This window comes from Lithobates pipiens, unplaced genomic scaffold (assembly GCF_037356315.1).
Source record: "Lithobates pipiens isolate NorthernLeopardFrog02 unplaced genomic scaffold, aLitPip1_a1.2 Scaffold_10, whole genome shotgun sequence".
Lineage (NCBI taxonomy): Eukaryota > Metazoa > Chordata > Amphibia > Anura > Ranidae > Lithobates > Lithobates pipiens.
The window spans coordinates 58,944,416-58,969,181 of record NW_027507686.1 but is presented as its reverse complement, the minus strand read 5'-3'; the positions used below and the strand labels follow the sequence as shown (position 1 = coordinate 58,969,181).

Sequence of the window (24,766 nt, the reverse complement as noted above, 5' to 3'; positions counted from 1 at the left end):
AGTGTAGAAAAGACCAAAATGGGCGATGTTAATGCTGAACTTATACCTGGCCTGAACTGTTTGCCCATTCCTACTCAGAGTCTGTAATGCAGCATAAGCTCACACATAGTGTAGAAAAGACCATGTACTTACAGATGTAGCAGAGAATATAAAGGCTCCAGAAATATGACTTCTTACTGTTTCAAGTGCTGCTTTATGCATTGACATACCTCTTTAGACTCAGTCTTTGGGGACAATATGGTCAATAAGACACAGAATTTGAATGCAACACAATTTTACTTCAGCTAATTGCGGTACAGATGATGTTTTACAGTCTTTTGAAATACAAGGAGAAAATGACATTCCTAAGCCCTGTCTCTACGAAGTACCAACACTGACTGAAGGAACATGGAAAAAATGTTGGAGGTCTGGCTATGACCAAACTAACTAGCAGTAAACAGAAGAGGAAGAGGAACATACCAAAAATCACATTAGTAAATAAGTTGCAGTAACCAGAAACTGCCAGTAGATATTAGCATACTACAGAAAAAATTAAGCTCATGCAGTTCAATACAACATAGAAAAAAAAAATATATAATTTGGAATATAAAGAGGAAATACAAGTATAGAATTATGTTCCTCTCACAAATCTTTAACATGTTCAACAGTGGAGAAATTGTATCTGTGGATTTTTATAACTTCACTGGTTTGCGATTGCGCACCACGCGAAGGGTGTTGCAGATAAAGGTAAATATGGATACCCAGAGCCATTCCGGAAACGAATTACTTAACAACATCTGTGGGAAAAAAAAAGTAAAAATTTTTTTTAAAAACGTACTACTAGATCAGCTCCTCCTTAGCAATGCAAGTTCATCTATTTTGTTTTTTTGCATACAGATCTGATGGACAGTCTGAAACACTTTTATACTTAACGCTGAACTCTAGACAAACAGCCAATTGCACATATGATTGGTCCCAAGTACTGTCCCTCCCTATCCAAGTCTCTGGGATATATCTGCTGTACAGGGGATTACAAGAGACAGAAGTCAAATTTATATTAGTTGCAGTCAAAATAAAAGAATGTTTTTAATAAATACATAACTGCATTCTACATTTAGTATTGTAAGATATGCCTGGAATTCAGCATTTAAGTGGAACTAAGACTAAACAAAAAAGTAACACATATGTTGCAGTCTTTCAATAGCATTGTCATGCAGTTTTATTATCTGTTGATCCAGCCAGTAGATCTAATATTTCTATTTCCTTTAACAAACTGAGTGGTTCAGCAAAATGACAGTTATGGGGTTGTGACAATCCATCAATGGAAATGCTGATAATGGTCAGCTTTTATTTAAATGTTTTAACAGCTTCCCGTCTACCCTCTGTACATACAAGTCCTTGGATGGGAGCGGTGATACCAGGATCATGGCTGCAGTGGCAGGCGATGGTCTTTCTTGTAAAGGTGATCTTAGCAGCTCTACAGCCACCCAATCACTATTACATGAGGCAAAAGAGGGTCGCCTTTAAAGAGTATTAGCTGGAGTTTGGCATTAATTTGTTAGTGCATTCAAATCTGCTAGTACATCTAACACTCCCCTCGCTCCAGATTAACAATGGTGCTGACCACTGGTGTCTCAGTTGCTCCGCTATACAGAGTGTAGACCAGTGGCTGCTGCTCATGCAGGGGGCAGGGGTGCCGCCCCTCTAATCCGTGCGTCCGGACCATAATCTACATGCAGGGTGTTGGACGCATGGTGTTTATTTTTTGAAGCACATGATTAGAGCATGAGGCTCTAATTGGCTTCAAAAAGGGTGAGACCACCCAGTTGTATGACAATTGTGTGATATGTGGCTGGCTGGCTGGGAGAGGCCGGGGGCTGCCTCCCCCAAGACAATTGAGCACCAGCCGCCACTGGTGTAGACAATTCAACCACTTCAGCTCTGGACCATCTGGCTGGTCAAACAGCAGAGGACTTTTTACAATTTGGCACTGCACTGCTTTAACTGGTAATTGCGCGGTCATGCAATGTTGTAACCAAACAAAATTTGCGTCCTTTTTTTCCCACAAATACAGCTTTCTTTTGATGGTATTTGATTGCCTCTGCGATTTTTATTTTTGCGATATAAAAGGAAAAAGACTGAACATTTTGAAAAAAAAAAGATATTTTCTACTTTTTGTTATAAGAAAAATCCAATAAACTCAATTTTAGTCATACATTTTGGCCAAAATGTATTTCAGCCACATGTCTTTGGTAAAAAAAAATGTCAATAAGAGTATATTTATTGGTTTTTGCAAAAGTTATAGCATGTACAAGCTAGGGTACATTTTCTGGAATTTATGCAGCTTAGTTTATGACTGCCTATCTCATTTATTGAGGGGCTAAAATGGCAGGGCAGTACAACCCCCCCCCCCAAATGACCCCATTTTGGAAAGTAGACACCCTAAAGAAATTGCTAAGAGGCATGGTGAGCCCACTGAATATTTTATTTTTTTGTCCCAAGTGATTGAATAATGAAAAAAAAAAAAAAATATATATATATATATATATATATATATATATATATATTTTACAAAAAGTTGTCACTAAATTATATATTGCTCACACATGCCATGGTTATATGGGAAATTGCACCCCAAAATACATATCATATATCATTTAGCGACAACTTTGTGCAAAAAAAAAGTTTGTAATTTTCCCGCAACTTGTGGCAAAATATAAAATATTCCATGGACTCAACATGCCTCTCAGCAAATAGCTACTTTGTCTACTTTCCAAAATGTCGTCATTTGGGGGGTTTGAACTTTCCTGGCATTTTTTTGCACAACATTTAGAAGCTTACAGGTTACCACTTTAGATTTACAGAGCAGGCCTACTGCTAAAATTACTGCCCTCAATCTGACCTTTGCGGTGATACCTCACATGCATGATGCAATTGCTGTTTACATATGATGCCAGACAGGACGGTTGCGAGAGCAGGGGGGGACAGGGGTGCTTTTTTTTTTTTTAACCACTTGCTTACTGGGCACTTAAACCCCCCTCAGTCCCAGACCAATTTTCAGCTTTCAGCGCTGATGCACTTTGAATGACAATTGCGCGGGCATACAACACTGTACCCAAATGAAATTTTTATCATTTTTTTCCCACAAATAGAGCTTTCTTTTGGTGGTATTTAGTTACAGCTCGGAGTTTTATTTTTTGCTAAACAAACAAAAAAAGATGCAAAAAAAATAAAAAAATAAATCATGTTTTAATAGTTTGTTATAAAATTTTGCAAGCGGGTCATTTTTCTCCTTCATTGAAGTGCGCTGATTAGGCGGCACTGATGGGCTGCATTGGTGGGCACTGATGGGCTGCATTGGTGGGCACTGATGGGCTGCATTGGTGGGCACTCATAGGCTGCATTGGTGGGCACTGATAGGCTGCACTGGTGGGCACTGATAGGCATAGTTAAGGCGGCACTAATAGGCACAGATAAGGCGGCACCGATGGGCACAGATAAGGCGGCACTGATGGGCAAAGATGGGCACAGATAAGATGGCACGGATGGGTGGCACGGATGGGTGGCACAGATGGGCACTGATAGGTACCACTGATAGATGGGACTGATGGGCACTGATAGGTGGCACTGATAGGTGGCTCTGATAGGTGGCACTGCTGGGCACTGATGGGCGGCACTGATGGGCACTGATGGGCGGCACTGCTGGGCACTGATGGGCGGCACTGGGGTGCAGCACCTTTGAGGCAGATTGTGGGCACTGTGGGTGGCACTGCTGGGTGGCACTGTGGGTGGCACTGCTGGGTGGCACTGTGGGCACTGCTGGGTGGTACTGTGGGCACTGCTGGGTGGCACTATGGGCACTACTGGGTGGCACTGACGGGGGGCACTTACTTTTTATTAGGGTGGCACTGCAGGGGGCAGGTGGGCACTGGCAGGGGGCAGGTGGGCGCTTGCATTGCTGGCCGTGATCGGGACTGATGTCAGCGCGAGGAGGAATACTAGCCGATTACCGGCTCCGTTATGTCACCTGATCAGCTGTCATTGGCTGACAGCTGATCACGTGATAAGGGGGGTCGGGATCGACCCCTTGCACGGATCGGTGATCAGGCGAGTCTCATGGACTCGCCGATCACAGAGCGCGCCGCGCGCGCCCCTCAGGGGGCGCGCAGGCCGCTCGTACACAGGACTACGTCAATAGACGTAGTCCCGGAAAAGGAGATCCACGCTGTAGCCGTCATTTGGCTATAGCGCGGATCTCAAGTGGTTAAACAGTTCCTTTAATTTTTTTTTTTTTTTTTTTTTTTTATTTCATTGTTATCTCAGGGAATGTAAATATCCCCTATGATAGCAATAGGTAGTGACAGGTACTCTTGTGAAAAAATTTGGGTCTGTTACCCCAAGATCTCTCCTCTGCCCTCTGGACCCTAGATCTCTCCTCTGCCCTCAAAGCATCTGTCCACACCAAGATTGATGTGATAAAATGCTTTCCCAATTTCCCAATGGTGCTGTTTACATCCAGCAAAATCGAAGTCATAAAATGCTTGTAGCTTCCGGTTTCTTAGGCCATAGAGAAGATTGGAGCCATTCTGGTCTCTGATCAGCTCTATGGTCAGCTGGCAGAACCACCGGCTGCATTCTCAGGTTCCTTGTTGGGACAGGAGAGCCGGAGAAAACCATGGAAGACAGTGGGGGGGGGGGTCATTCCCTCCCACTGCTTGTAAAAGCAATCTAGAGGCTAATTAGCTGCTAAGATTACTTTTACATGAAAGCCGACCGCCGGCTGAAAAGAATGGTACCAAGATGATACCTAAACCCACAGGCATCATTCTGGTATAACCACTCAAAGTTCAGCAACATACCAGTACGTTGCTGGTCCTTGTTGGGCATATATTGTAATCTTATTTTTCTTTTTTTTTTATGCAGCCTGTGAGCTGAATGAAAAAAAGAGATTGATCGGTGGGTATGCCCACCATTAGAATATCTCCCTTCATCCACCCACTTCTGATGGGCATACATGCACCATTTATATATGCCGAAGCATTTGGGACATCTGCAAATCTCCCCCCCCCCATGCTTCGGCATATATGCTCTTTTTTTAACTGTGGTGGTGAAATCACCTCCTATAGCGCTGGAGTCACGGCTTTATGTATCGTGGGAGCAAACGCTGTTGCTGTCAAGATAAATAAATCCACGCTGCAACTGAATAACAGTAAAGCCCCATACACACTATCAGATTATCTGCTGAGTTTTTCCTTCAGATTTACCAAAACCATGTAGTAGAAGGGCCTGCCTGATTGCATACACATTGAAACTCCTAAGGTTTGTCCTCATATTATATGGTTTTGGTAAATCTGAAGGAAAAACTCAGAAGATAATCTGATAGTGTGAATGGGGCTCAAGACTTACCATACCTGCAAAGCAAAAAAAAAAAATAGTAAAAAATAAAACATTTTTTAATGCAGTCTGTGCCTAAAATATATATATGCCGAAGCATGGGGGCATCCTCCTGCAAAACTTAGAAGAAAAACACTCCTCCAACTCTGCTGCCCCCATGCTTTGGCATATATGCTCCTTTTTTTTTTTTTTTTTTTTTAACTGTGGTGGTGAAATCACCTCCTACAGTGCTGGAGTCATGGCTTTATCTATCATGGGAGCAAACGCTGTTGCTGTCAAGATAAATAAATCCATGCTGCAGCTGAATGGCATACCTGAAAACAAAGAAATGGTTAACAATAAAACACAGTAAACAGTAAATTATAAAAAAATTACATACCTGAAAAGCAAACATGATAAAACATAATAACAATAAAACATTGCAGAATAGAATACAGTAAAAAAGAGCAGAACAATAGAGAGAGATTACAGAGAAAGATAACAATAAAACAACAACTATTATTTTTTTTGTGTATTTTTTACTTTCTTATCTTTATTTTTTACACTTTTTTTTGTAACTGTAATGGTTGTATTGGTTGTTATGGTTCCAGGTTTGGGTCTCTCAAAATGCAATTGCATCTTGGGAGACCCTGTGAAAGTGTGCCTAGTCCGTGCAATGCTGTACCCTATGCTTAAACTCAACTAGTGTATGGTAGCGCTCAAAACATTCACCAATGTAAAGACCAGGATTGTCAGGACAGCGGGGACAATAATAATGAGTGTTACACCTATATTCACGCTTTCTACAGACACAACATATTGTTTGGGGGGCTCGTTGGGTAGGGGTACCCAGGAGGACATAAGGAAAATGCCTCTCATGCAGCCGGCTTACTGCATATGGCTGGGGAATGTGAGGTGGAGCACTGTCTGGAAACAGAAGGGCTCTGGAATTTAAGGAAGGATCCAGTCCATCCTGAAGCTCTGTATAGCACATGAGCGTTCAGCAAAGCCAATTGAAATAAATAAACAGACACTTTTTTGTACCAGCACACTAGGTACGGTGCCAATAACTGGTCGTTGAGGTCCACCCCTCCCATATTACGGTTATATTCGTGGACACAGAGGGGTTTCTCCACAACACCAGTCGCCGTAGTAAATTGGACTGTCATGTCTGCATGAAGGGAGGTAAGAACGAAAACATTCTTATTATCCCTCCACTTCATAGCGAGCAAGTTATTACACTTCAAGCAGTCTCTCCCCCAGCCTAAGATGGAAATCTACAAGCTGCTGGGGAAAGCCCCGGCGATTAGACCACATGGTGCCACATGCTCCAATCTGTTGATCAAACAAGTGAATAAATAGTGTCCCGCTCGTGTAATAATTGTCCACATACAAATGGAACCCCTTTTCGAAGGGTGACACCAAGTCCCGCACAATCTTGTAAGCACTTTCTATGTAGTCAGGGCCGTTTGTCGGCTCTACGTGACTATCTCTTCCCTCGTAAACCATAAAACTACATATATAGCCTGTGGCCCTGTCACAGAGCTTATACATCTTGACCCCGTATCTGGCACACTTGCTGGGAAGGTACTGTTTGAATGACAAGCGGCCAGAAAATGTAATCAGGAACTCATCAACGCAGACAACTTGATGGAGAGTAAACAAGTCTGCAAAAACTTGGTTGAAGTGGTTTATGAGGGGCTGAATATATTGTAGAGCCGATCGTATCCAGGGTCTCCATGAGGACGACGAGGAGTTCATTGTCATTGAAGTGCATGAACCTGCAAGATCTGCTCGTATCGTGCCCTGGCCATGGAAGCAGAGAACACAGGCATATAGTGAATTGAGTCAGTGGACCAATATGACCGCAACTCACTCTTTTTGGTTATGCCCATGAGGAGAGAAAGGCCCGGAAAGGTCTTAAATTCGGAAACCGTAATTGGTTTCCAATCTCTGGTAAGGGAGGACTGGGGAATAGTGGCGATGTGTTGACCAACGTACAAATTGCTTTGGTCCACAATAGATCTATAGAAATCTTCTGTGAAAAACAGTGAATAAAAATCAAGTGATGTAAAATCAACTATTTTCACCTGAATGCCGGGTTGGCCAGTGAATGGGGGAAGTACGGGTGCTGCAGAAGTGGTGGGTTCCCAGTTAGTATTGGCAAATTCTGCAGGAAGGGCACTATGGGCTCAACGGGCCTGTCTTTGTCTTCTTGGTGGCAGTGGGACACTACTTGTGCTTGCCACCTCACCAGCTTGAACTGCAGTTATGGGACTCCCCACCTCACCAAGTGTTACTGCAGTGCTGGATGTACGACCAGGGTGTACTAGGCCACTGGTGCTTGCCAGTTCACCAGAAGGAATAGCGGCTCTAGTACTTCTCTGCTCCATACGAGAGTCCTGCGGTTCTTGCACCTCAACGACAGAAGATCGGGGTCTGGTACGCCTGACCTTGGCAGGGACCACAACTCCGTTGTCAGAGCTATTGGAGTCGCTGACATCTACAGGATCGTATTCTGAGCCTGAATCTGACAGATGTGTGACTTCCTCTTCACTATCTGTCATGCTCACAAACGTGTAGGCCTTTTCACTAGTGTACCTTCGATTTACCATTTTGGGCTCTAAATTTAGTGGTACACTAGTGAGACTCACAGGTAAAAAAGCTACTGTATCAAAACGCTACCAAAAAAACTGTTAGCGATTGCAGGGATCAGGCTTGACTCTGCGAACGCTGCAGTTATGCGTTTAGTGTTTTGTAAGTGACAGTGATCGATACTGCACTTGGGTGGGCTGGGCGGAGGGGCAAAACGCAGGTGCTAGCAGGTATCTGAGCTGATCCCACTAACACTGCGTTTTTGGGAACCCTAAACTGCTGGGGACGCTAGTATAGATCTGATCAGATCAGATATCGATCCGTTCAGATACTATACCACTAAGAAAGGTGTATGCTGTGTGCGTTGGTGTTAGTGGTACTGGCACTAACCTGACACTGCCTGGGGCGATGCAGACCCTATCTGACCCTAAAACCTAACTTATATCACCCACCGGGCGATCAGGGGGTTAAACCTTTATTGGGTAATAAACGGCCTGCCTATTAAAAAAAATAACTAACTAACCAGCGTTACCCATAACAGTTATATGGTGATCACTGGTGAAAGGGTTAACTAGGGGGCAATCAGGGAGTTAAAACCTTTATTAGGTAGCATATGGGGGGGTACCTGACGCTATAAAAAGCTGACGGCAAACCTAAATACTTACCTGCCTGACTATAATACTGTGACACTAATACAGCGATCAGAAAAACGATTGTTTAGTGACACCGGTAACTGGGGGGGAGGTCAAGGGGTTAAACCTTTATTGGGGGGGTTGGGGGTACCCTAGACCTAAATGAGCCTAACCCTAACTGTCCTACCACTTATAACAGTCACAAATAACACCAATGTAGTAATCAGAAAAAACAAAAAAAACTGCTTTTGATGTCACTGTGACAGGGGGGTGCAGAGGGGTGATTGGCAGGTAATTGGGGGGGGGGGGGTGAAATGTGTGCCTGCGTGTTCTACTGTTAGTGTAGTGTTTGGTGCAACTCACATTGATGTTTTCTCTCCTCAACGGCGATGAAAAGACCGACACAAGGAGAGATTACATCACTTCCGCTGCTCCTGTTTACATTACAGGAGCAGAGGAAGCTTTCCATTCGTCAGGAGCGACTACGAGGGGGTGGGCATGGATCAATGGCCTCCCCCTGAGCACGGATCACTCCTGAATGGATTCCGACCACCGCAGGCGGCACTGGGGGGCCCAATCAGGCCCACACCTGGTGGGAGGCAGGGACGTGCAGGTACGCCCATATGCCTGCCTGTGCCATTCTGCCAGCGTACATCGTTGCGTGGCGGTCGGCAACTAGTTAAGTCAAGTGTTTTACTGGCCAGATTCCCAGGTGAAAAAAAAAAAAAATATGAAAAAAGAAAACTAATGCAGCCATGACATTTATTTGGTAAGCTTTAAAATATTATCCTTTTGGTTTTGGGCTTAATACCACTTTAAGGCAGCTCATACTTTATGTTGTCAATGGATCACACTGGATGAAAGAGAATAAAATTACCCTTCACAGTGGCCGTTTACAGCGCGATCGGCGTGTCCAATGAGAGATGATCTCATATGTAAACATATGAGATCATCTCTCAGCGCCGCTCTCCCTCCTCACACAGACAGTGTGTGAGAAGGGAGAGATCAACGGCTGCAGCGACCGTAAGTAAAAAAAAAAAGAAAAAAAAGAGAGAAAAGTGCCATCCGCCCCCGTGCCATCCGCCCCCGTGCCATCCTGGCCCAGTGCCATCCTCGCCCAGTGCCACCTGCCCCCAGTGCCACCTGTTAGTGCTATCTGTCCCCAGTGCCACCTGTTGTCAGTGCCATTTGTCCCCAGTGCCATCTGTCGTCAGTGCCACGTATCAGTGCCATTTGTCATCAGTGCCACCTGTCATTGTCACGTGCCATCTATCATCAGTGTCACGCGTCATCTGTGCCACGTATTAGTGCCGTCTGTCATTCGTGCCACATATTAGTGCCATCTGTCATCAGTGCCATCTGTCATCAGTGCCACGTGTCATCAGTGCCACGTATAAGTGCCATCTGTCATCAGTGCCACATATTAGTGCCATCTGTCAGTGCCACGTGTCATCAGTGCCACATATCAGTGTCACGTGTCATTGTCCTGGTGCTCCAGGGCCTTCAAAAGTGTAATAGGTAGTCAACAAGTTAGATGTGTAATTTATGCTCCTAGAACACGTGACGGCGCTCCCTGCATGTTGGGTCTCTCTATGTGGCCAGGCTGTAAAAAAGTCCCACACATGTGGTATTGTAATACTCAGGAGGAGGAGCAGAATTTTTTTGGGGGTGTCATTTGTGGCATACACATGCCATGTGAGAGAAATAACCTATTACAATGACAATTTTGTGAAAAAAAAAAAGTAAAAATAAAAAAATCTTAATTTTGCAAAGAATTGTGGGAAAAAATGACAACATCAAAAAGCTCACCATGCCTCTTACTAAATACCTTGGAATGTCTACTTTCCAAAAAAGGGCCATTTGGGGGGTATTTGTACTTTCCTGACTTGTTCGGGTCGCAAGAAGTGAGATAGTCCACCAGTACATCAGATGTGATCAATTTTGTATGATTCGCACCACAGCTTGTAGACTCTCTAACTTTCACAAAGACCAAATAATATCCACTAATTTGGGTTATTTTTACCAAAGATATGTAGCAGTATAAATTGTGGCCAAAATTTATGAAGAAAAATTAATAATTTGCATAATTTTGTCACAGAAACAAAGAAATATGCGTTTTTTTCAAAATTTTCGGTCTTTTTTTCATTTATAGCACAAAAAATAAAAACCCCAGAGGTGATCAAATACCACCAAAAGAAAGCTCTGTTTGTGGGGGAAAAAAGGACAAAAACTTAATTTGGGTACAGTGTTGCATGACTGAGTAATTGTCATTCAAAGTGTGAGAGCGCTGAAAATTGGTCTGGGCAGGAAGGGTGTTTAAGTGCCCAGTAGGCAAGTGGTTAAAGCAGTAAAGGTGGTGATGGGACCCCCTTCCACTGCCTGTAAAAATAATCCAGTGGCTTCTTAGCCATTACGATTACTTTTACTTTTCTGCAGAATTGCTGGGGCTAAAAATTATATCTTGATCATTGCTGTAGTGATGACCAAGATATCATCCTTCCATTCCAGCGATGTACTGGTACGTTGCTGGATGGGAAGTAATTAAAGGGAATTGGTTTGGGGAGCAGTAAAAATGCAGCACTGCTGCACATTTACAGCTTCCCCAAATTAAGTTTAAAGTAGCATCTTACCATTTCTTATGATCATCAGCATTATGATCACACAGACAGCACAGTAAGCAGGTACTCCGTCATGGCTCTCTGTTACATTGCTTTTGGGTGCTGACTTTGTTAACTTAAAGCTGTACTGTATGTAACAGACTGTAACAAAGCACAGCCATAATAAAGTCAGCACGGTGTGACAGAGAGCCATTATAGAACACCTGCTTATTGTGCTACCTGTGTGATAAATTGTAATGCTGATAACCTGCTGTGCTGTGAGATACATGATAGCACACAGTGAGTATTCTTTCCTCTATTCCCCACTCACTGTGTCCATTGCAGCCACGCTGTCCTCCTGCTCTCCCCTGACCTCAACTTCTTCATATCTCGTGAGGACTGCAGCTGGGAGATGACCGGAGAATCACTGTATCACTCCGCCAGCCAGGACTAATAGAATAGTGGGGTGGCATGATGTACATGTGCCAGAAAATAGTCCCTCCGCTGCACCTGCACTCCCCTCCTGGAAAATTATATAACCCACGCTCTGTAAGCAAGTAGGAGCGGGAAATGAGTTTAGAAAAAAAAAATTTGTTTTTTTTAAATGCAGTAACGAACTGTAAGATGCCCAGCCCCCACTGTGTAGCTGATGGGGGCGGGCCCCGTACAACAGGGCTGGTTGTACTGCCCTATCAGCGGCCCTGATCACAGGTAGCACAATAAGCAGGTGTTCTATAATGGCTCTCTGTCACATCGTGCTGACTTTATTATGGCTGTGCTTTGTTACAGTCTGTTACATACAGTACAGCTATAAGTTAACAAAGTCAGCACCCAAAAGCAATGTGACAGAGAGCCATGACAGAGTACCTGCTTACTGTGCTGTCTGTGTGATCATAATGCTGATGATCATAAGAAATGGTAAGATGCTACTTTAAACTTAATTTGGGGAAGCTGTAAATGTGCAGCAGTGCTGCATTTTTACTGCTCCCCAAACCAATTCCCTTTAATTACTTCCCATCCAGCAACGTACCAGTGCATCGCTGGAATGGAAGGATGATATCTTGGTCATCACTACAGCAATGATCAAGATATAATTTTTAGCCCCAGCAATTCTGCAGAAAAGTAAAAGTAATCGTAATGGCTAAGAAGCCACTGGGTTACTTTTACAGGCAGTGGAAGGGGGTCCCATCACCACCTTTACTGCTTTAACCACTTGCCTACTGGGCACTTAAACACCCTTCCTGCCCAGACCAATTTTCAGCTTTCGGTGCTCAGTCATGCAACACTGTACCCAAATTAAGTTTTTGTCCTTTTTTTTGCCACAAATAGAGCTTTCTTTTGGTGGTATTTGATCACCTCTGGGGTTTTTATTTTTTGCGCTATAAATGAAAAAAGACCGAAAATTTTGAAAAAAACGCATATTTCTTTGTTTCTGTGACAAAATTATGCAAATTATTCATTTTTCTTCATAAATTTTGGCCACAATTTATACTGCTACATATGTTTGGTAAAAATAACCCAAATTAGTGGATAGTGAAAGTTAGAGAGTCTACAAGCTGTGGTGCGAATCATACAAAATTGATCACATCTGATGTACTGGGGGACTATCTCACTTCTTGCGACCAGAACAAGCCAGGAAAGTACAAATACCCCCCAAATGACCCCTTTTTGGAAAGTAGACATTCCAAGGTATTTAGTAAGAGGCATGGTGAGCTTTTTGATGTTGTCATTTTTTCCTACAATTCTTTGCAAAATTAAGATTTTTTTTCCCACAAAGTTGTCATTGTAATAGGTTATTTCTCTCACATGGCATGTGTATACTACAAATGACACCCCAAAAAATTCTGCTCCTCCTGAGTATTACAATACCACATGTGTGGGACTTTTTCACAGCCTGGCCACATAGAGAGGCCCAACATGCAGGGAGCGCCGTCACGTGTTCTAGGAGCATAAATTACACATCTAACTTGTTGACTACCTATTACACTTTTGAAGGCCCTGGAGCACCAGGAGAATGACACATGACACTGATGACAGATGGCACTGATGGCACTAATATGTGGCACTGATGACAGATGGCACTAATATGTGGCACTGATGACAGATGGCACTAATATGTGGCACTGATGACAGATGGCACTTATACGTGGCACTGATGACAGATGGCACTTATACGTGGCACTGATGACAGATGGCACTAATATGTGGCACGAATGACAGATGGCACTAATACATGGCACCGATGACACGTGACACTGATGACAGATGGCACTGATAAGTGGCATTGATGACATGTGACACTGACAACAGATGGCACGTGACACTGACAGGTGGCACTGATGACAAATGGCACTGATACGTGGCACTGATGACAGATGGCACTAATATGTGGCACTGATGACAGATGGCACTGATGACAGATGGCACTGATGACAGATGGCACTTATACGTGGCAATGATGACAGATGGCACTGGGGACAAATGGCACTGACAACAGGTGGCACTGGGGACAGATAGCACTAACAGGTGGCACTGGGGAGGATGGCACTGGACGCGGATGGCACTGGGGGAAGATGGCACTGGGGCGGATGGCACTTTTTTTAACTTTTTTTTTTTACTTACGGCCGCTGCAGCTGTTGATCTCTCCCTTCTCAAGCGCTGTCTATGTGAGGAGGGAGAGCGGCGCTGAGAGATGATCTCATATGTTTACATATGAGATCATCTCTCATTGGACATGCCAATCGTGCTGTAAACGGCCTCTGTGATTCGCCGTTTACAGCGATCTGTGACTGGCTGTGTCCGAGGGACACGGCCAGCACAGAACTTCCCCGATGCGTGCTCCCGGGAGCACGCATTGCGGAAGTAAACAGGAGGCCGTCCAGGGACGGCCTCCTGGCAGTTAGCCTCCGCTCTGTAGCCGTCTTTCGGCTATAGGGCGGGCGCGAATCGGTTAAAGATGTGACCAGTAGCATCCGGTTCCTGGGACACAGCCAGAGGGATGGATATTGTTCTTCCCACTGTGTGACATCAGAAACCGGAAGTGACAAGGATTTTGTCACTACCAGTTTTGGCCTCATGTAAAGAAGCCATCACCAGCTTGAACAAGTATCTAATCAAACTGATCTTGGTTTGATCAGATGCTTTGGAGGCCAAAAAGACCTCATATCTCTCCATAAAGAGGACCTGTCATGGCCCATGCTATCACAAGCAATGTTGTTTATCAAATGTAAAGATACAGTGTAAGATTTTTATTTGTAATAAAATACAATTTAAAATAAATTTAAACTGCTCCCGCTCCTTCATGCTTATTAATTGCAAACGCATGCATTGGCTCCACACGCATATGTAAATGGAAACAAACCTGCATTTTGTTTCAAGCAGGGGTCAGGAGCAGGGCCAGGGATTGTTGAAGGGGGGCCCGTCAGGTAGGCTGTACGGGGCCCCATGATTTCTAACAGCTGCCCTGCACTCATCCCATATTTGTGCCTACTATAATCTTCACCTGGATAGAGTGAGACAAGTGTCCTGCTGTTCTCCGTGATATTCCAATGGTTCTTACTGCCTGACGAGCATAATCCTTAGCCTCAAGAACAAGTAATGGCTTTGTCTTCAAGAATGTACTTAATTCCAAAATATTGGTCTTTACAAAATATGTGACCAAGCTCTGAATAAAGATTTTCTTCGAAGCATATTCATATTGTAGAGCTCGAGAAAATGAATCCATAAAAGACTGTAAAGAGAGAACATCACTCTAAATTAACATGATTTGGTATACATTGTATAAATAAATACTCATACTCAATGGCAGGTATGTCAAACTAAAAAAAAACAATAATAAAAAAACAGGGTCTGAATCCAGTGGAATTAACCTCCCTGGCAGTATGATTAGGTGTGATTTTTGAAGCTCAAAGCAGTACATTGTTGCACATGGAAATTTGGCGTTTTATATTGTAGTCCTGTAATTCTTAGAAATAACTCACTTAAATCTGTCCAAACAAGAGTCTAGTAGACATCCCAGGTATGATAAAGTTTGAAACACAAAATCATAAATAATATAATAAATATAAATAATTATAACAAATAATAATAATACATTTTGTTCAATAATGTAATCAAAATCAAAAACACTGAAATTAGCTCAGTCGCCGAATCGTCGCTGTCGTCACTTTCAGTGTCTGATGGCGAATTCCCCCACAAATCACTATCGCTCAATACTGCAACTGATTCTAATTCACTATCTCTGTCTCCTAGCTGGTCTAAAACCGTTTTTTTCATAGAGGGAGACTTTTTCCATGCCATGGACGTTCTCAAGTTTCCAAACAGAAAGAACAGTACACAGTTGTGCTCATAAGTTTACAAACTTTATGATTTCTTGGCTATTTTTCAGAGATTATGAATAAAACAAAACCATTTTTTTCACTCATGGTTAGTGTTTGGCTGAAGCCATTTATTATCAATCAACTGTGTTTACTCTTCTTGAATCATGATGACAACAGAAACTACCCAAATGACCCTGATCAAAAGTTTACATACCCTGGAATGACAGACACAGAATGTGGCACACAGGTTAAAATGGCAATTAAAGGTTAATTTCCCACATTTGTAGCTTTTTTAAATCCCAGTTAGTGTCTGTATATAAATAATCAATAAGTTTGTTAGCTTTCACAAGGATGCACTAAGCAGGCTAGACCATGAGGAGATAGAAAAGAACAGTCAAAAGACCTGAGTAACAAGGTAATGTAACTTTACAAAGATGGAAAAGGATATAAAAAGATATCCAAAGCCTTGAATATGCCAGTCAGCACTGTTAAATCACTTAATAAGAAGTGGAAAATTTGGGGATCTCTTGATACCAAGCCATGGTCAGGTAGATCAAGAAAGATTTCAGCCACAACCGCCACAGGAACTGTTCGGGATACAAAGAAAAACCCACAGGTAACCTCAGGATAAATACTATATATAATATTTTTATTTTTTTTGCAAATAGAAGTTTTATTAAAGACCAACTTGGGCGAAGAAAATAGGTAATATATATATATATATATAACATTCAATGGGGGGGGGGGGGCGGGAGATCCTCATAAACAACAGTCACCTACAAGTGGGTAACAGACAAAGGGCATGCATATGTTCCTAGGCTGCTGTGTACCCACAGCCAAAACCCTTGAAATCATCAATGTAGGGCTAATGGCCCCCTTCTGACAGTATACTCATGGTCTGAGGCTTCAGGTCCGGGACGATCAACCCCACGCCTGCTCCCCCCCACTCCTGACTCCCCCCATCTTGGTAGAACTCAAGGGGCGGGGGGAGGAGGGGGATCAGGATCTCCAAAGTACAGAGGCTATCTGGGCGGGAAAAGGGGAAGCACAGGTAAGGTAGGGCAGGCATGGGGGGGGGGGGGGGGGTAGAGGGAGCCCCGGTTGGTTCAGGGCGGTTCCTGGTCTCATCATATATTAAGGAGATGGTTTCCTTATAAAGTTCTAAGGGCGATACCCTCTTAAGAGATGACAAATTGAAGCCACAAGTCCCATGTCGCTTTATATTTTTCTTTGTTGTTTCGCTGATAGCACCAGGTCCTCCATTCTCCTAATGTCTTCTACTCTCTGGTATTTCTTAATTGACATAGTGTTTACATAGAAAAGAAAAAATGCTGATCATTTGGAATGACATAATCTGTAAATTTCTGTATAGTCGTTCTAACTGTGGACCAAAAATGGGATAGCTTCGGACAGGACCAGAATATGTGTAATAGCGTACCTCTGTCTCCCAGACACCTCCAACACAATGCTGGAGTGTTTGGATAGTAGGTATGTAGGACATGTGGGGTCAAGTACCACCTTGTCATAAGTTTATAATTAGTTTCTTGTACTTTCATACATATGGAGGATTTCAGAGCTAGCGCTATCACACGTTGAGACTGGATTGAAGGGAATGTGCAATTTAGGTCTTTTTCCCATTTACACAGGTATAGTGGAGGTGCGTTTTCCTTCGGAGAAGTCAGGAGGTTGTACATTATGCACAGTGTCCTTTGGGGTCTGAGCAGAGAATCTCCAGAGAAGTGAGAGGTCTGTCAAACTCTTGCGGGTTAGGTATAGATGTGAGAAAATATCTTAGTCGTAATGCTGTCCAAAATGGTAGATTAAAGGTACCAATCTTGCTTCTGAGTGCTTCTAGGGAGGGGGAGGAGTTATTCTGTACAAAATGTCTTGCTTGTGTACAGTTTGTCTTTAAAGACATTTCTAGTCTAAGGGTCAAGTCCTGGGGGAAATTTAGGGTTTTCTATGATAGGATATAAGGGTGAATTTGGTGTGGATAGTGAATGTGTGAGACAAATTTGTGACCCAATATGGTGTGTTGTCCCTATCAACGGGTGAGTCTTGATTTCAGACGGGAGGTGTCCATAGCACCATGCAGCACCCTGAAGGTGTATCTGCGACTGCGCCTGTTCTAGGCACGTCCACAATTTCAGGTCCCGGTGTCGATTCCAATTTACCGAGCTGTATGGCTTGATAGTATTTCCTCACATCGGGGATCGCAAGTCCCCCGTTTAGTTTTGGTAGTGAGAGTAGGGAATGGGTTATTCTAGGTCTCCTATTTGCCCATATTTATTTGTAAAACGGACTGTGTACTTGTTTAAAAAATACTGTTGGAATAAAGATCGGGAGTGCCTGTAACAAATAAAGGAACTGAGGTAATATGCACATTTTTAATAAGGTTGCACCTGCCAAACCACGAGTGGAGGCCTCCGTGCCACATCTCCAGTAAGGTTCTTGTTTTAGTTAGTAGAGGGGGGAAGTTCAGATGAAAGATGTGCTTGAGATTAGCTGGTACGTGGGCGCCTAAGTACTTCAGGGCAGTCTTTGTCCATTTTAAAGTTGAAGTTGGCATGCGGTGTCTGCATATTTGATTTGGTAATGCCTACTCCCATGGCCTCCGACTTGCTATAATTAATTTTGAGGTTGGATATAGCTCCATATGTGTCAAATTCACGGAGGAGGTTCGGGAGAGATATTACTGGGTTCGTTAGGGAAAAAAGCAGGTCGCCTGCGTATGCTGAAACCTTGTATTGTGTGTCTCCTATCGTAAGTCCTCTGATATCTGGGTTATGTCTGATTTTACACAGAAATGGCTCTACAGATAGGGCGAAGAGGAGGGGAGACAGCGGGCAGCCCTGTCTGGTCCCGAGAGGGGGTCTGACAGTAATCCATTTACTTTAACTTGTGCAGAGGGGTTGCAATAAATTTGGGAAATCCATCTCATCATGGTCTCCCCAAGTCCTAAGTATTTAAGGACGGAAAGCATATAGCCCCAGTCAACCCGATCAAAGGCTTTTTCCGTGTCTGTGTTTATAAAGATTGAGGGCGTATGAGTTTTGTTGGCAAAGTGTATTAGGTTTAAGACTTTAATTGTACTGTCCCTAGCTTCTCTAGTGGGGATGAAGCCTACTTGGTCTAAGTGGACCAGTGATTGTAGGTGGTAGGCTAGTCGGGTCGCTAGAATCTTGGTGAATAATTTAAGGTCTGTGTTAAGAAGGGAGATCGGCTGGTAACTGCTACATATTGTGTGGTCCTTACCTTCTTTAGGTATGACCGTAATATGTGCCTGCAGCGTGTCACTAAAGAAGGCTGCCGAGTCTCCTAGTTTATTATAAAAGGATGCCATATGAGAGCTAAGGGATGGAAACAGTGTTTTATAGTACTGTAGGGTAAGGCCATCCGGCCCTGGGGCCCTACATGGTTTGGTGGCATTTAGTGCGAGTTCTAGTTCGTCGGTCGTAATTGGGGCGTCCAAATCTGATATACTTTCCGGTGTCAGTGTGGGAATTTGGGCTGAGGCCAGGTATGCCTCCATCAGAGGTTGCTTATTAGTGGGGGTTGGGATATTGTATAGGTTAGTATAGTATTCTTTAAAGGTGTTGGCAATGTGTCGTGGCAGGTTGGCCGTCATGTTGGACGCTGTCTTAATGTGTGGGATGTAAGTCTGCAATGTGATTTCTTTAACTGCCCTAGCTAAAATGCATCCGCATTTATTGATTTGATTACGCTGAGAAGCAAGTTCTGCTTCCACAATAGGGTCCAGAGAGGTTTTGTGTCACGCCTCAGTGGTGTGTAGACTAGCCAGGAGCTTCTCTAATTGTACCCCCTTCTCTCTTTTGATACGTGCGCCATGTTTTATAAAGATTCCCCTGACCACCGCCTTGTGTGCCTCCCAAACTACCCCGGGGGGAAGACTCTGCCATTGTGTTGGTTTGGAAGTAAAATTTAAATTCTTTAGTCACCTCCTCCAAGACTGCTGGATTCTGCAAAATGCTTTCGTTTAGGTGCCAGAAGCGTGTCCTGGAAGAGGGAATGTTTGAGAGCTTGTAGGTCACTGTGATAGGGGCGTGGTTGGACCATGTCCTAAGACCTATTGTGGATTCTCGTATGGCGTGTAACTGACTATGTGGCACCAAAAAGAAATGTATTCTTGTGTATAGTTTATGGGGAGTGGAGTAGAAAGTGTAGTCCTTCTCCCCAGAGTGCTGGAGCCACCATATATCTATCAGCTGAGCTTCATGAATATCTTTGATTATGCGTTTACGGGCCCCAGTCGGTAGGGATGACATACCTGAGGATGTATCCATCCGGGGTACTAGCGGGGTGTTAAAGGCTCCCCCCAAAATTAGTTGACCTCCCTGAAATTTCGACAGTTGCAATAGCGTGCGCCGTATAAAAGTGTCTTGGCCTGCGTTTGGGGCATAAACGGTTGCTAACATCAGCTCCACGTCACCTATGAAACCCTTAATAAACGTAACTCGTCCTTCTGTGTCTAACTTAGTGTCACTATGGGTCCACTGTATTCTGTTAGACAGGAGAATGGAGGTACCTCTTGATTTAGTTTTGTTGGTAGAGTGGAAAGCTAAGGGGAAGAATCTGTTCTTTTAGTAGGTAGTCTGTCCTCCTTAAAGTGAGTTTCCTGGATAAAGGTTATATCCACCTTATCTTTCCATAAATCATAAGCATTCATATCTTTTCTGGTATATTGAGACCTTTTGCGTTAATAGAGTACACTTTGAGACTGTCCATTCCCAACCGGGGTTATGGGGGGTAGTCTAGATTAGGTTCAGTAGAGGGAACTATTTTTTACACTTTCTTTGTGAAATGGTAGGGGTACTCTATAGTATACCCTTCACAGGCATACTATAGACACCACCCCCCCCCCCCCCGTACGAAATTTAAAGGAATATTACACTTTTATTGTTTCACTTTGATCATTATTAAAATCACTGCTCCCGAAAAAACAGCCGTTTTTAAAACTTTTTTTTGCATTGATAGATGTCCCCTGGGGCAGGACCCGGGTCCCTAAACACTTTTTAGGACAGTAACTTGCAGAATCTTTTCTCTCTGTCAAATCTTTTTTCTCTGTCGAATATTTTCTCTATATAATAATCTTGGACTAATAGAGGTAAGGTTAGGCGCATTCGACCACAGGTTCTATAGACACAGATTGTTATTGTCAGAGTCACGTCGAATCTCCCGTTCTATATCGAACTGTTGTAACAATGAAAACGAAAATAAAGCATTTATGGTTTTTTTAGTTTTTCGGATTCTGTGCTTTCGTTATCGTTTGTCAAAACGAAAACGAAAATAGCTGAAATTCGGACGAAAATGCATTCGGACGAAAACGAATGCACATGTCTATAAATTATAATGAGTTAATAAAGTGGTGAGAATGGAGGAAGGAAAGGATTCTATGCTAGATCTAATATTAAAGGTTCTAAGTTATATCATGACCAAAAATACTTCTCAAAAGGATAAAATCGAATCTTCAGATAATAAATGGTTAATGGGTAATGATGGTGATACAGAGTGGCGGCCTGTCCATAGGGGCATCCGGGCGCTGCCCCCCACCCCCCTCCAGGCAGTCAAAAAAAAAAGTAAAAAAAAAATGTATTTAACCACTTAAGCCTCAGACCAATTGTCAGCCTAAGAACCAGAGGTCTTTTTACAATTTCGCACTGATGGTTTTTGATTGACTCTGCAATTTTTATTTTTTACGATATAAAAGGAAAAAGACTGAAAATTTTGAAAGAAAAAGATATTTTCTACTTTTTGTTATAAGAAAAATCGAATAAACTAAATTTTAGTTATACATTTAGGCCAAAATGTATTCAGCCACATGTCTTTAGTAATAAAAATGTAAATAAGCGTATATTTATTGGTTTGTGCAAAAGTTATAGCGTCTACAAACTAGAGTACATTTTCTGTAATTTACACAGCTTTTAATTTATGACTGCCTATCTCATTTCTTGAGGTGCTAAAATGGCAGGGCAGTACAAACCCCCACAAATGACTCCATTTTGGAAAGTAGACACCCCAAGGAAATTGCTGAGGGGCATGTTGAGCCCATTGAATTTTTTTTTGTCCCAAGTGATTGAATAATAACACACAAAAAAAAAAGTTTTCAAAAAGTTGTCACTAAATGATATATTGCTCACACATGCCATAGTTATATGTGGAATCGCACCCCAAAATATATTCTGCTGCTTCCCCTTGAGAAGGGGAATACCACATATGTGCGACTTTTTGGGAGCCTAGCCGCGTACGGCACCCCGAAAACCAATCATTGCTTTCAGGATTTCTTAGCCCTTGTACACACGGTCGGAGAATCCGTCGGAATGTGTCCTATCGGACCGTGTCGTCGGATAATCCGACTGTGTGTGGTATGCATCGGACTGATTCCGTCGGAATATCCGTCCGACCCAATTTTCCAACATGTTGGAAATATTTCCCGACCAACTGGGCCGATCGGACATACTCCGATCATGTGTAGAGAATTTTGATCGGACCAAGTGCCACGCATGCTCAGATCAAATTCCTACATCAAAGCTATTGGCTACTAGCCTGAATGTAGTCCCATCGTAACGAAATTATTTCATCGCGTTCTGAAAGATCGGATTTTTCACCAACTTTGTCCGACCGTGTGTATGCAACAGTTTCGGACAAGATCCGATGGACAAAATCCAACGGGCAAAATCCGACGGATTTGGTTGTGGAAATCTCCGACCGTGTGTAGAGGGGCTAAGGGTGCAAATTTTTGATTTCACTCCTCACTACCTATCACAGTTTCGAAGGCCATAAAATGCCGAAATAGCACAAAACCCCCCCAAATGACCCCATTTTGGAAAGTAAACACCCCAAGCTATTTACTGAGAGGCATGTTGAGTCCATGAAATATTTTATATTTTGCCACAAGTTGCAGGAATATTACAAACTTTTATTTTTTTTGCACAAAGTTGTCACTAAATGATATATTGCTCACACATGCCATGGGCATATGTGAAATGACACCCCAAAATAAATTCTGCTGCTTCTCCTGAGTACGGAGATACCACATGTGTGGGATTTTTTGGGAGCCTAGCCGCGTACGGGGCCCCGAAAGCCAAGAACCGCCTTCAGTATTTAAATATAAAACGCTACCAAAAAAAAACTGTTAACGATCGCAGGGATCAGGCCTGACTCTGAACGCTGCCGTTGTGTTTAGTGTTTTGTAAGTGACAGTGATCGATCGATACTGCACTTGGTTGGGCTGGGCGGAGGGTCAAAAGGCAGGTGCTAGCTGGTATCTGGGCTGATCCCGCTAACAATGCGTTTTTTTGGAACCCTAAACTGCTGGGGACGCTAGTATAGATCTGATCAGATCAGATATTGATCTGTTCAGATACTATACCACTATGGGAGGTGTATGCTTTGCGCGTGGGTGTTAGCGGTACTGGCACTAACCTAGCGCTGCCTGGAGCGACGCAGATCCTGACCCTAAAACCTAATTGATATCACCCACCGGGTGATCAGGGGCTTAAACCTTTATTGGGTAATAAATGGTGGGTGCCCTGATGCTATAAAAAGCAAACTAATTAACCAGAGTCACCCGTAACACTTATACGGTGATCACTGGTGAAAGGGTTAACTAGGGGCAATCAGGGGGTTAAAACCTTTATTAGGTAGTATATGGGGGTCCCTGACGCTATATAAAGACCTGACGGGGAACCTAAATAACTAACTGGCTAACCAGCGTCACCAGTGACACTTATACTGTGATCGCCGGTGAATCTGTGTCCATCAGCGGAGCCCCTCCTTACATCTGGTGCCCCTCTGACATCCACAGACCGCCCCCCCACATCCTGCACAGACCTGCCCCCACATACTACACAGACTGCCCCCCACATTCACAGACTGGCCCCCCACATTCACAGACTGGCCCCCCACATTCAGACTGGCCCCCCACATTCAGACTGGCCCCCCACATTCAGACTGGCCCCCCACATTCAGACTGGCCCCCCACATTCACAGACTGGCCCCCCACATTCACAGACTGGCCCCCGACATACCACTGGCCCCCACATCCACAGACTGGCCCCCCACATTCACAGACTGGCCCCCCACATTCACATACCATGACTGTCACTGGCCCCCAACATACCACTGGCCCCCACATTCACATACCATGACTGTCTGTCCCTGGCCCCCAACATCCGACTGGCCCCCGACCCGACATCCACATTGTAGACTGACTGGCCCCTGACATCCGACTGGCCCCCGACCCGACATCCACATTGTAGACTGACTGGCCCCCGACATAATGGCGCCGTTGTCGCGCTCAGATGACTGTGGCGCCGCCCTTTACACTCATTGACACAAACAGTAACACACTAGCAGCGGGCGTGGGCGGCGCCATAGGTGTAGACCAACTTCTGGTCTTCTTAAAAATGGCCTCTAGCCGGCAGCAAAAAAACGGGAAATTCAATTTCCCGGGACAAACCGAATTTCCCGAGACATTTCCCGGGACAAAATTAATTTGGGACAAATGTCCTAATCGTGGGAATGTCCTGCGAAATTTGGGACAGTTGGCAACTATGCATCTGACTTTAAATAATTGCTGATTTTTTTTTAGTTCTGTAGTTTCCAGCTATATATATGAGGGCCAGTATGGTGGCCTGTAATTATGGGAGGAGCCCGGAGGGTATTTAATCAGACCACCCACAGCGGTCTGTGTCGGTTCCAGTGCAAGGTACTGCACATCAAGGGGCCAACTCTTCTCAGCTTCCTCACGGTCGACTATCTGTGCGTCCAATCGCAGGTGCACTTCGGCTTCTTCATTCGTGGTCTTCGCTGGCGGTTCCCGCTCATGGTCGCAGATAAGTAGTATCCAAATCTTTTCATATCATGTGCAAACTTGCGGCTTATCATGCTTACTATCCTGCACCCCTTTCGCAAAACCTACCTCTGAGTTGTTGACACTCATGTCCCGACATCTTTCGGCACAGGCACAGTACATTTATAAATTCCTTCTACCAAACATACGATTCATTCATAGATCCAAGAGTCGCTGTCGGTCGTTCTCCAATATCACTCGCCATAGGCTTCACTGGTTATAAGATTCACTGTTCTCCTCCTTTTTTATTGTTTGTATGGGTTTCTATGGCTGATTGAGGTGTAATTAAACCCACCTGATGTCTTTCCTGCACTTGACTAGCCTGGGGGGATGGGTGGTTGATAGGTGTTTGGTTTCACAGTAAGGAATGGCATACACTCTACAACCAATTCATATCAG

The 24,766-nt window shown here is 43.7% G+C and overlaps 1 protein-coding gene across 1 annotated transcript in view; it reads right to left on the bottom strand.

Moving 5' to 3' along the window:
* Window positions 1–296: 296 nt before the first annotated feature.
* LOC143930919 (inactive hydroxysteroid dehydrogenase-like protein 1) overlaps window positions 297–24,766 on the bottom strand; it is a 62,928-nt gene continuing 38,458 nt past the window's right edge. Inside the window, exons 3-4 of the mRNA XM_077455610.1 lie at window positions 14,679–14,906; window positions 297–776 (exon numbers count right to left, since the gene is read on the bottom strand). Of these exons, the coding sequence (XP_077311736.1) occupies window positions 672–776; window positions 14,679–14,906 (333 nt within the window). The 3' untranslated portion in view covers window positions 297–671. The remainder of the gene's footprint in view (window positions 777–14,678; window positions 14,907–24,766) is intronic.